General features: G+C 40.3%; 2 protein-coding genes across 2 annotated transcripts; one reads left to right on the top strand and one right to left on the bottom strand.

The window, feature by feature from the left end:
- Positions 1-7075: 7075 nt before the first annotated feature.
- LOC113730955 (stem-specific protein TSJT1-like) lies at positions 7076-9347 on the top strand. Its single transcript, XM_027255963.2, has 4 exons — positions 7076-7520; positions 7997-8237; positions 8335-8455; positions 8847-9347. Exons 1-4 carry the CDS (start codon positions 7297-7299, stop codon positions 9038-9040), a joined length of 780 nt encoding a protein of 259 aa, XP_027111764.2. The 5' UTR covers positions 7076-7296; the 3' UTR covers positions 9041-9347.
- Positions 9348-10874: 1527 nt separating this feature from the next.
- LOC113728560 (pentatricopeptide repeat-containing protein ELI1, chloroplastic-like) lies at positions 10875-12971 on the bottom strand. The gene has a single exon (XM_027252956.2). The coding sequence runs from the start codon at positions 12819-12821 to the stop codon at positions 11268-11270; it is 1554 nt and encodes a 517-aa protein (XP_027108757.2). The 5' UTR covers positions 12822-12971; the 3' UTR covers positions 10875-11267.
- Between the last annotated feature and the right edge of the window lie 185 nt (positions 12972-13156).

Below are 13156 nucleotides of genomic sequence, written 5' to 3'. Positions count from 1 at the left end.
GCAACGAACAATTAAGAACTTGGTTATATTATTATAACTTTTGGGTGAATTGAATACGGCTTTACAGTGGAAAGAAGTTTACGTCTCCAATTTTTTGCACTCCTGTTCAAGAGGGATGCCTTGAATAAAAGTAGAGTTCTAATAAGAAATCTTATGTTATTTGACAAGTAAAATATTTTCATCACATGAACATGTAGTACCTAAAAATGTATGAAACTCCTTATTATACCATTGATATACAAGCTATTTTATATTTACTTAATAAATTAGGTGTTTTTTTTTTTTTTTGAGGATTGGGTTGCTGATAAGAGGAGAGGGATTGTAAGTATGAGGTTTTTGATTCAAAACCTTCCATTTATTAAAAAAAAAGAAAGTGTCATTTATGTATCTTAACTAGTGTTGCGGGAACGCTCATTAGAAAAATCCTTTTTATAAATAAAAGAATAAAAAATTTACTTTAACACTGTCTGATACATTATTGCTTTTTCTTTACTTAAGAATGTAAATGTTTGTAGTCTTTACTACATGAGAGTTTAATTAAAAAAACAAGAGTAGAGACTAAATATATAATTTTAAAAAGGATGGAAGAAATCTAGAATCTAGAAGCGAATAAAATGTAATTAATTGGCAACTTGGCACACAAGAAAATTATGAAGGAAGGAATAGACTGTAATGACTAGCTCAGCCACTAGACAAGCTTGAAATGCATTCCATGCATGCCGTTGAGTTAGTTAGAAGGGAATATTCGGGTAGTTAGTTTGTTAGTCTGTTACTGCCAGTCAGCAAGCAGGCAAGACATCATTTGCATGCAGCTAGATATCATCTGAGCTGTATAAAAGCATGAGGTTCCGGAAGAGAAAGACACTTTTGGCATTTGAATAAAATCTCAGTCTCTTTCTTCCTCAAGTCTTCTTTCCCCCTTCTCTGTTCTCTCTTTCCAGATTCATTACAGTGGTATCAGAGCTTCCGATCCTTGGATTCGGGAGCTTGATTCACAGCCATGGCAGAAGGTACACGCCTTAAGACAATCGAGGAGCAGGTCCGGAAGCAGGAAGCTAAATTGCAGACATTCATGGAGTCTACCAGCGAGGCACTTAAATCCATGGAGGAGAAGATGCTGGCCAGCTCCACAGAGTTTAAGGCTCTAGTAGCGGGCATTTCGGCACAGATTGGAGGGATTACCAGGAATCCGCAACAAGAAAGGGGACTCCTAGTCACCCCTACAAGTTCCTTGCAAGGCACGTCCAGGCCCGGGCAGGTGCATCAGGAGAGAGGAGAACGCAATGCTTTCATTCCAGGGGTGCCCAAGCTAGAGTTTCCCAGATTTACTGGAGAGCAGGTAAGGGATTGGATTCAGAAATGCGAGACCTTCTTCCATTTGTATGGCATACTGGATTCGCAGAAGATGCTGATTGTAGGAATGCACTTGGAAGGAAGGGCAAATGTCTGGTTCCAAAGTTTCAAACAGGATAAAAGGACATTTGGATGGGAGGAGTTCAAGGAAGGAGCGAGTCGCAGATTCGGAGACCTTGGGGATGAGGATGGAGTTGAGGAATTCAGCAAACTACAGCAATCTTCCACAGTAATGGCTTATCAAGAGAAGTTTGAGGAATTGAGAGCCATAGTCCTGCTCAGGAATCAGGGGTTGAGTGAAAGTTATTTCGTCTCCAGCTATTTGAGCGGGTTACAGGAGGAGCTCAAGGCACTGGTCAAAATGCACAAACCTCAGACCCTACAAGAAGCTTTCGAGGTCGCAAGATGGCAGGAAAAGGCACTGGAGGTGATTTTCAAGAAGAGCAGGGCATCTAACAGGCATCCTTCACAGCTGAGTTCCAGTGGAGGAATGTCTCCACACAGACCACCTGTGACCAAGGCAGCAACAGTCAGCGAAGGGGATTCCACGAAGCAAGGTGCTGTTTCTCAACCATACAAGAGAATCACTCCCACCGAGTTCCAATACAGGAAGGAAAACCATTTGTGCTTTAAATGTGGAGCAAAGTTTGGACCAGGTCATGTGTGTAAGGACCAGGGGATACACATGATTGTTGCTACTAATTTAGAGGACAGGGTAGATGAGGAGGAGGTGATAGAATACCTGGGTAGTGGGACCAAACAGGAGGACGAACTATCCTTGCATTCACTCACAGGGAATCTGCTCTCTAGTACCATTCGGTTGCTAGGGGAGGTCAGAGACTCTGAAATTTCTATTCTACTGGACGGGGGCAGTTCGAATTGTTTCCTTAAGAAGACAGTTGCACGGAAGTGGCAGGAGCTTATCCAGCAACACAAACCTTTCAGAGTCAAAATTGCTGATGGTCAGGAACTTCCTTGCAGTCAGTGGATACCCAATTTCCAATGGAGTATGCAGGGACAAAAATTTTGCCACAATGTGTACCTGTTAGATTTGGAGCCCTATGATCTGATCATAGGGGTGGACTGGATGAAAGCCTACAGCCCACTAACCTTTGATTTTAAGCAATTGCAGGTCTCCTTCAATAAGGATGGTGACATGATGACATTGCGGGGGAACGGAGGTACTGCAAACACTAAGATGACTCAGGGAGAGGTGGCCAAAAGATACATGAGGAAGAAACTCAAGCAAGTTGTGCAGGCTTACACGGTCAGTACAGCTCAGTCACAGGTAAACACCACTCCAAATATTCTAGAACCTATGTTGATTGAGTTCCAGGATGTGTTTAGTGAGCCTAAACAATTACCCCCTAAAAGATCATTTGACCATCAAATTCCCTTGAAAGCTGATGCAAAACCTTTCAAATTAGCTCCTTATAGATATCCCCATGTCCAGAAAACTGAGATAGAAAAACAAGTCAAGGAGATGCTGCACGGTGGCATCATCCAACCTAGTCACAGCCCCTTTGCTTCACCTGTCCTATTGGTCAAAAAGAAAGATGGAAGCTGGAGATTTTGTATAGACTACAGGCAACTTAACTCCTTAACCATTAAAGATAAATTCCCAATTCCCATTATAGATGATATTTTAGATGAACTTCATGGAGCTAAAGTATTCTCCAAAATTGATCTGCGATCTGGCTACCACCAGATTTGCATGAACCTCTCAGATATTCCAAAGACAGCTTTCAAAACTCACTGTGGGCTCTACGAATTTTTAGTTATGCCATTTGGCCTTACCAATGCTCCAGCTACATTCCAGGCCCTCATGAATTCAGTGTTTGAACCTTTCCTCAGACAATTTGTCTTGGTCTTCTTTGACGACATTCTTGTATATAGTCCAGACATGGACTCTCATACCCGCCACCTTAGACAGGTCTTAGAGACCTTAAGATCTCATACCCTTTTTGCTAAGCTCACTAAGTGCTCTTTTGGACAAAATCAAATAGAATATTTGGGGCATGTGGTTACTGGTGAAGGGGTGAGTGCTGACCCTTCCAAGGTAGAGTGCATGGTGAACTGGCCAGAACCTGCTAATATCAAGGCCTTAAGGGGGTTCTTGGGCTTGACTGGATATTATAGGAGGTTTGTCAAGAATTATGGCTCCATAGCCAAACCCCTCACTGATCTTTTAAAGAAGGATGGTTTTGTCTGGAACAAGGAGGCCAGTGCTGCGTTTCTTGAACTCAAACAGGCTATGAGTAGCACACCTGTTCTAGCATTGCCAGACTTCTCCAAGCCTTTTGTGTTGGAGACAGATGCCAGCAAACAAGCTATTGGAGCTGTCATTATGCAGCAAGGACAGCCCATTGCTTATATGAGTCAGGCTTTAGGTGCAAGAAATCAGGCTTTATCCATCTATGAAAAGGAGTTACTAGCCTTAATTGCTGCTGTTAACAGGTGGAGGCATTACTTACTGGGGTCTCACTTCATCATTAGAACTGATCATCATAGCCTAAAATACTTGCTGGAGCAGAAGATCTGGACTCCCTTGCAGCAGAAATGGTTAACTAAACTAATGGGGTATGATTATGAGATTCAGTTCAAGAAAGGAAGGGAGAATGTAGTGGCAGATGCACTTTCCAGGAGAGGGAAGGACTCTCACGAGCTCAGTGCCATATCCATGGTAAAGCCTGCATGGATCAGTGACTTAGCTGGAAGTTATGAGCAGGATCCTAAAGCTAAGGAGTTGCTCACTGCATTAGCCATCAATGGCACAGACATGCCTGAATATTCCTACAATGGAGGGGTCATCAGGTACAAGGGAAGGATATATGTAGGGGCCTCTACCTCACTCAGGCAACAACTCATTGCCTGCATGCACATGTCAGTAGTTGGAGGACACTCAGGAAATTTGGGTACCTACAAGAGAGCTAAAGCATATTTCTTTTGGCCTGGCATGAAAAGAGAGATCGAGGACTTTGTACAGAGCTGTGACATATGTAAGAGGAATAAGGGAGAAAATTGTAAGCCTCCTGGGCTGTTACAGCCCCTACCCGTACCAGAGCAAGCGTGGCAGCACATATCTATGGACTTCATTGAAGGGCTTCCTAAATCTGAGGGGTGTGATACACTGCTTGTAGTGGTGGATAGATTCACAAAGTTTGCACATTTCATCCCTTTAACTAGCCACTATACTGCTAAGAGTGTATCACAAGTGTTCTTTGATCAGATATTCAGACTGCATGGCTTACCCTCTAGCATTGTGTCAGATAGGGACAGGGCATTTACTAGCATCTTTTGGCAGGAGCTATTCTCACGGATAGGGACTCAGTTAAATTTCTCTACTGCCTATCACCCCCAATCTGATGGGCAGACAGAGAGAGTGAACAGGTGCGTGGAGACATACTTAAGGTGCATGTGCTCTGAACAACCTCGCAAATGGAAAAGATTTCTAGCAGCAGCAGAGTGGTGGTACAACACCAACTTCCACACTGCATTAAAGATGTCTCCATTTCAAGCTCTGTATGGCTACACTCCTACACAACTCAACATCGTCCCAGGAGCATCGATGGTAGCAGCAGTGGATGACTGGATGGCAGAAAGGGTAAACTGGAATTTGATGCTCAGGGATAATTTGTTGAAGGCACAGAATCGGATGAAACAGAATGCTGATAAGCTCAGGTCTGATAGAAGCTTTGAGGTGGGAGATTTAGTCTATCTCAAGTTACAACCTTATAGGCAGACTACTGTGGCCCTGAGGAGGAACCTGAAGCTGTCTGCCAAGTACTATGGACCCTTCAGGGTGTTGCAGAAGATAGGACCCGTGGCCTACAAACTAGAGCTGCCAACAGGTTCAGCCATCCATCCTGTGTTCCATGTCTCTCAGCTGAAGCCCTCTACTAAGGGGGAACCAGTCCAGTATTCTCTACCCACATTGGATGAACAAGGAGAGGTACGAGTAGCACCCCAAGCCGTGCTGGAGAGGAGGACCAAGGGGAGGGGAGGTCAGGCGACAGAGCAGGTGTTGATCTTGTGGGAAAACCTGAATCAGGATGATGCTACTTGGGAAGATGCAGCGGTCATCAGGTCTCAGTTTCCAGATTTTTCCCTTCAATCCTAGAGACTAGGATTTGGTTGAGGGGGGAGTAATGTAATGACTAGCTCAGCCACTAGACAAGCTTGAAATGCATTCCATGCATGCCGTTGAGTTAGTTAGAAGGGAATATTCGGGTAGTTAGTTTGTTAGTCTGTTACTGCCAGTCAGCAAGCAGGCAAGACATCATTTGCATGCAGCTAGATATCATCTGAGCTGTATAAAAGCATGAGGTTCCGGAAGAGAAAGACACTTTTGGCATTTGAATAAAATCTCAGTCTCTTTCTTCCTCAAGTCTTCTTTCCCCCTTCTCTGTTCTCTCTTTCCAGATTCATTACATAGACGGTCCCACAAAATGAATCTGACATACGAGTGTGTTTGGATTGTAAGTTATTTGAGATATTTTTACTGTAGTACTTTTTATGATGTGATGTATGTGAGATAAAAAGGTAATTGGGAAGATAAAAAGGTGTATTGGAAATTGTAATGGTGATGTAAGCAAATATATTTGGCCAAATAACTTACTATCCAAACACACTTAAAGGTGTATTGGAAATTGTAATGGTGATGTTTTCTGTTTTTTAAATTAAGTAGATGTATATGGATGGCAAGAATAATTCATATAAATCTATCAACATAATTGAATTTAGATGATTATCCATTTAAATCCATTAAATTCATATGGATCATCCAATCCATTTATATGGATGGACCGGTGGATCTGAATCCATTTGGCCACTTCTAATCTACGTGTTTCCAGCTAAGAAAGGACGAAATTAGTAAAGATAAGCCTTTTCAATGTCAGCGACAAAAAGGATACGCTGACCCGGATAGGTGTCACCATCACCTCAGGTCTCTGATAAAGTCCAAAGACATTTTCCCTCCCACGCTGTTTTATGCTTGCAATAGGACGCTTTGCATTTACATACTCCTTTCGTTTTTTTTTTAAAAAAAAAATTTTCATTTTGTCAAAGAAATTAACTCATGAATCCCACTTAATCAGTGTTAATAACAATAGTTAGACCAACGATGTAATTCTTCATTCGATTTATTTACTTCGTCGATCCATCAAAAAAAGATGATGTTCATTCAAATCATAAAATTTAAATTCCAACTCTCGTGAAAAGTTAAATCGTAATCAATTTTACAGTTCAAGAAAAAAGGAAAAAAAAAGGTTAGCAATTTTGATTCCTAATAATATCCCGCTTTTTTTTTTATTATTTATGGCTAATAAAACGGTTATCCAAATTGCCATCTTAGTCTATACTACTCCACATTGTAAATACTAAACCCTTGACTAGACTTTTCAATGTAGTTTACTAACTTTTTTAGTACCCATTAATCGTCATCCATTGCATTTAAAGACACCTCTAATCTTAACGAACATTTTCGCAAACATTAATCTTAATTAATTCTCTAGAAAATTGCGTCACTCAGTCCAATTAAGTAGCAACACGGTGTAATATTTTTTTTTAAAAAAAACTAGCAGATATTAATAGATGCCATATATGCTAAAACTGACCTCGTGTATAAAAAAAATTATCCCATGTGTATAAACTAACAATGTCGACGTTTTGTCTAGTCAGCAATTTCTGTTTGGATAACGTTGCCACCTCCCTTTTTACTCAACATTGGTCATCAAATTCTTCAATGGAATACCTATAAATACTCTTAGCAAATCCCTCTTATCCATCAGTAGTCTCAATCTATCTGTCTCTCTTCGCGGGCTATTTATTCACAATCTCTTTTCCTTTTACATAAAAACAAAGAAAGTAGCAGTTCTTGTTCTTCTTTCTTCGTCTTGATAGTGGTGAGAAGAATTACAAAGGACGAGAAAGAATTACAGCAAAATGTTGGCAATATTCAAGAATGGTTTGGTTGTTCCACCCCAGGAGCTGAAGAGTCCAGCCTCATCAACCCATGCTCCAGCTTTTGACAATGCTAAGAATCTTGAGGAGACTTTGAAGGATTTCTTGTCATCCCATTCCAATAATGGTTTCTCTCTGGGCTTTGCTGACAATGCCTTGCTGGCTTATGCCCCTCCTCAGAGATCACACATCACCGCTCATCAAAGGTTCTCATCATCCTATTTTTCCCTTTATTTTCCTTTTCTGTCTTGACTTGGTACAATTGATGTTTAATTAACTTTTCTATGGCATGAAATGAGTGCAAATTGGGAACGGGATCTGTTTTATGTAATGTACTTGTTTGTCAAAAAACTCTGGGATCATCAAATTGGATTTTGGAAAGTTTTATGGGTTTTTTTCGTTCACAAAGAATAGATTACAGAATACAGATATCAAAAAGCAGGAAAGTAAAGAACTTGTTAAATTCCAAATGAAACTGGGGTTAGGCCCTATATGTGATAACTCGTGACTCTAAAAATTATTCTTTCTGTGATAAAAAGGACGACACTGATCCCGATTCCATAAAATGTTTTGTGTGTCTGGTTTACCTTTTTGTTATTAAAAGAGAAGAAGCATTATTCATCTGATAACCCCTTTGCTTGTGGGACTAAACTTGTTTTGGATGTTAAATTTTATGTATTAGGATGTTTTGTGGTGTAAATGACATATACTGCGTCTTCACTGGGAGTTTAAGAAATCTGCCCACTCTTATCAAGCAATATGGACTATCCAAGGGTGTCAATGAGGCCATGTTTATTGTTGAAGCATACCGGACACTGCGTGACAGGAGCCCCTATCCGGCTCATCAGGTCCTCAAGGATCTTGATGGCAGCTTTGGATTTGTGATCTATGATGACAAAGCTAGAACTGCATTTGCTGCACTTGTAAGCCCTCTGAAATGTCAAAGTTTAGAATGTTATCTTGTTATTAAATTTCAGGCCCTATCTTGACTGATGCCTATGCCTTCTACTTTGAATGCAGGGTGCTGATGAAGTAGTGAAGCTCTATTGGGGCATAGCAGCCAATGGTTCTTTAATGATATCTGATGATGTGAATCTGGTAAAAGCAAGCTGTGCTAAATCCTTTGCCCCATTCCCAACCGGTACGTAGTTCTGGGACGATTATTCTTGTTTTGTGTGTGTTTTTTCCTAGGACTGATGAGAGATCAAACTCCTCAGTAGTTGACTTTAAAATTTTCTGGTGGCCAAATTACAATTCATGCCACCTCTGTCACTGGTTCAAGTGTCTTTCTTTTAATTAAGCACTGGGACGAATGAAAACATGTGACTGATTGATGAGAGGTGGGAACACATAGGGCATCACGATAATAATTTAATTTGAATAGAACGTTCAATGTGGCAAAAGTGAGCAATATTTTAGGACAGACTAAAAATGAAGCATTAAATGTGGCATGGAGGTAGTAGTTTGTGGAATGTATAATGTTATGGCATGGAAAATTTCTGATTTCTGTTTTGGGCGATTGAATATTGCAGGCTGTATGTTCCATAGTGAAAGAGGACTGATGAGCTTTGAACATCCCATGCACAAGATGAAAGCCATGCCAAGAGTGGATAGTGAGGGGGTTATGTGTGGTTCGAACTTCAAGGTTGATGCCCTTTCCAAGATTAATAGCATACCAAGGGTAGGAAGTGAGGCTAACTGGGCAACTTGGGGACATCAGGCCTGATAAAATTAAGCACTCTAGCTGTTGACATGACCAGGAAACTGCATATTCACCTTAGCACTAAGTTTCCTGTGGTTCATTAGTGTTCCTGTTTCTTTCCTCGTTTTCAATCACCCTCACATGTAAATTTGACTTGAGGGTCGTTATTAGTAGAATGAACATATTTGGACTCAGTAACGTTTGTTTTTTGAACCAGTTTGTTATCCTTGATGAGTTTGGTTTGGCAAATGATTGTAATACTCCCAAGTCTGTGTAAAAAGATCTCATTCTAGTCTCTCAATGTTGAGATAGTTGAGTTCTGTTCCAAGTACTTCTGACTAAAGTGTGTTATGTTGATCACTAACCAGTTTACTAAAGTCACTTGTGAAAATCATCACGCTTAACTCAGGGAGCTATTTATATAGTAGGGAAAAAAGGAGTTTCAGCCCCCTTTTCCTCCAAAAGTTGCAAAGACAGTGTAAACAGTGACATATTTAGGAATTTCACTTATCATATCGCGTGTGTATAATGCTTTCCAATGAATAAATTTCTTTGAATTTGGTGATAATGATTGAAGCCACTCAATGTAATCCACTGAGATCTGTAATTGATCTTGTCTCTTTTTATCGTGCAAATCTTGTATGCATTGACACTATGTACTTCTTGTTGCATAGTTTGATCAAAGCAAAGAGAATGTTGTTAAAGAGAGTGAAGAGGTCACAACTGTTCCTGTGACGTGTCACTGTGGCAAAGCTTCCAAGCTTAGGACTTCTTGGACAGATGAAAATCCAGGAAGTAGGTTCTTCTGCTGTGAAAACTACGGAGTAAAACTCTTTGAACTTGAATTTTTTCTTTTCCTTCCTTTTTCTGTTCACATAGTCGAGTGCAAGCAAAAATCATCCATGAAGATCTGATTGTCTTTTGCTTCTGACAATGGTTTAGGAAGGCAATGGCTGCGGATTCTTCCTTTGGTATGATAAACCCATGTGTGAGCAATCAAAATGGTTAATCCCTAGCTTGTTACGACGTGTGAGAATGCAGGAGGCTGAGAATATAAGAGCAAGGCATAGGGAAAAGTTACTATGGTTTGCTCTAGTTGGTTCTTGGATATTGGTACTACTCAAATTGTTGAGTGAGGGAGGGGCAGGTGCTGGTCAAGTGCAGAACGGCAGCGAACTGTGATTTTGCAGGATAAATGCCTATTCTCACTAATACTTCATCACGGTGATTCATTGGGCAAATTCATGGTTCTAGATTAGTTACTTTTGAAATTACAAAAGTAGAAGAAGAATATTAGTGCATGAGATTATGGTTAACTTTTTTGGTGTAAGATTGATGTAAGAGCTCCTAAAACAATGTACCTTTGCCCTCTGTTTATTCATAAGCACAAAATCATTTCAATTGCATCCGGTCTTCAGCTCCTGCGGAAGGAGTTTGAGTTCTGTTTAAAAAAATTGCACCTTATCCATTTCAGATACTGGATCTTTACCGCAAGACCAGGAGCTTCAAGCTGGAGATTCGTCATTAGAATGTTCCATGATCATCTCGTTCCAAGCAAACATGTTCCAACTTGTTAACAGCTTTAATGGCAGTGTGTTAAGATTCCAAGTTAAAGGGAATTGATAACGTCCTCAGCTGAATTTGATTCTGCAGCCAAGGATTTGTAGAGTTCCTCTCCAAGACTTGCTTTTCCGGATTGGATTTACTACTATACTTACGGGGGGTTCTGGTGCACGTGGTTTTTCACCATCCTTCTCTGGAACCTTTTTTTTTTTTTTTTTTGCAGACTCAATTTTATTTCAGAAGTCTCAATCACTTTTTCTTGATTTTAGTTTTAATATTTCAGCTCAGAAGTCCATTTTCAAGCACAAGATCTTCATTATTTGGAAAAGTACAAATCAATAAAGTGACTACTATCAGACCGAGTGATCCCTAATCTATCACATTTCTATCAGACTGAGTAATAAAGTGACTACCATCATACAAACCATGGTTTAACCTCACATAGTAGATGTAAAATTTGCCAGACAGCTTTTCCAGATTGATAATTGATTATGGCATTCTTTGCAGAATCAAGCAAATCCAGGTACAGCAAAATCAGAACAGGGTCTGGGAAATTTTCCACTGAATTTGGTGCTTTATTATTCTCACATGGCATGTTATATCGTATATGTCCTCGGTCTTGGTTAAAAGCATCGAACTGTACATCAACACAAAAAAGGTACTCAACACAAAATTTTGTTTCACTTCTCTAGATTCCCTGACCAAGCTCCACAAAATCTGGGACATATCCATCTGATAGTAACACATTCATCAATCCTCTCAGGGCATCATATATCTCCTCTGAGCTAGAATGCCTTTCGTCAAATGAGTAGAACTCAACCACTCCATCCTCAACTTCAACTGAGCTGCAACCTGGCAATTTCCTAGATCCAGTATCCCTCTCTGCAACTTTAAGTCGTGCAACATCTTTCCATCTTTTAGCAGCTCGATAAATGTTTCCCAGCATCACATAGTTTGATGGATTTTTAGGCTCAATCTGGATAAGTTTTTGAAGAGCTAGTTCAGCAATTTCAACATTCTTGTGAACTCTACAAGCACCAAGTAAAGTGGTCCAAATCACAGCATCTGCTTTTACTGGCATTTTGTTCACAAAATCCACAGCCTGCTCCAGAAGTCCAGCACGACCTAGTAGATCAACAATGCAACCATAATGCACAATTTGTGGCGCAATTGAGTACTCATCAACCATTGACTGAAAATACTGAAATCCTTCATCAACTAAACCCATATGTGAACAAGCACATAAAATACCTATAAAAGTAATTGCGTCTGGTTTTTCTCCTTCAAGTTTCATGACACTAAACAACTTTAAAGCATAAGCTCCATGACCATGTACTGCTAAGCCATTAATAATTGTGTTCCAGGATATCAAATCTTTTCTTCCCATGTTCCTAAAAACACTGATTGCACTTTCTATCATCCCGCACTTGGCATACAAATCAATTAAACCATTACAAACATAAAGGTTATCCTTGTACCCATTACTCTCAGCATATACATGAACCCACTTGCCCAAATCAAGTGCACCTAACCTTGCACAAGCTGACAACACATTCACAAGCGTGGCATCAGTAGGCTGCACATCGGACTCATTTAGCATCCTTTTGAATGTTCCAAGGACTTCAACAAACCGTCCATTATGGGCATACCCTCCAATCAACCCATTCCATGAGAAGATATTTCTCTGTTGCATCTCTTCAAAGAGTTCTTCACACCGTTCAACATCCCCATTATTCGCATAGCCATTTAACATGGTATTCCAAGACATCAAGTCCTTATTGGGCATCACATCAAAAAGCTTTCTAGCCTCCGCCATATCCACGTGCTCAATGTAACCTAACAACATAGTATTCCACAACACAACATCCCGCTCGGGTGCCAAATCAAAGAGCCTCCTTGCGGAAAACAAATCGCCATTCAAAACAAAACCATTGATCATTGAAGTCCATGTAACAACATTCCTCAAAACCATCTCAGCAAACACTCTGCAGGCGCAGCTTACTTGGCCTGCACTCGCGTACATTTCAATCAAAGTAGAACCGACATAGGTATTTGACTTAAACCCAAATTTCAACACCAAAGAATGCACCATCTCGCCTTCTTTTAAGGCCATTAGTCTCAGGCAAGATTTAAGCACCATTGGAAATGTGTAACCATTAGGACTAACATTTTCGCGAATCATATCATTGAACAACAATATTACTTCATTGAACATCTCATAGTCCAGATAGCCTTTGAACATTGCATTGTACACGGAGGCATTTCTGCTACGAATTCTATCGAACACCGTGTGGGCATACGAGACTTGGTTTATAACAAAGCATTTTGAGAGTAAAGTTGGGATTGTATATTGGTTGCTGGGGTCAAGAGCGTGAGTTATAATCTGGGTCTGTATTGCTTTGACTTGCCTGGCTTTCTTACATGATTTCAATAGAGAAACAAATTTTTCTTGGAGGAGAACGTGAGGTAGTTTTGGGGCCAAGTTAACAGCAATTTTAGCTATTTTTGTCAAGTACTGAAGATGATATTTTTCTGGGAGGGTTGACTACAGACTTCAGGAAGTATGGAACGATGTTA

This window comes from Coffea arabica, chromosome 2e (genome assembly GCF_036785885.1).
Source record: "Coffea arabica cultivar ET-39 chromosome 2e, Coffea Arabica ET-39 HiFi, whole genome shotgun sequence".
Classification (NCBI taxonomy): domain Eukaryota; kingdom Viridiplantae; phylum Streptophyta; class Magnoliopsida; order Gentianales; family Rubiaceae; genus Coffea; species Coffea arabica.
The sequence above is the reverse complement of the archived record's forward strand: the minus strand, read 5'-3'. Positions and strand labels throughout refer to the sequence as shown.

Excerpts from the sequence above, each read along its gene's own strand:
- LOC113728560 (XM_027252956.2), bottom strand. The coding sequence starts at position 12,821 with ATGTTCAAAGGCTATCTGGACTATGAGATGTTCAATGAAGTAATATTG.
- LOC113730955 (XM_027255963.2), top strand. The coding sequence starts at position 7,297 with ATGTTGGCAATATTCAAGAATGGTTTGGTTGTTCCACCCCAGGAGCTG. Across the intron at positions 8,238-8,334 it reads GAACTGCATTTGCTGCACTT|GGTGCTGATGAAGTAGTGAA; the intron begins GTAAGCCCTCTG and ends CTTTGAATGCAG. Across the intron at positions 8,456-8,846 it reads CTTTGCCCCATTCCCAACCG|GCTGTATGTTCCATAGTGAA; the intron begins GTACGTAGTTCT and ends TGAATATTGCAG.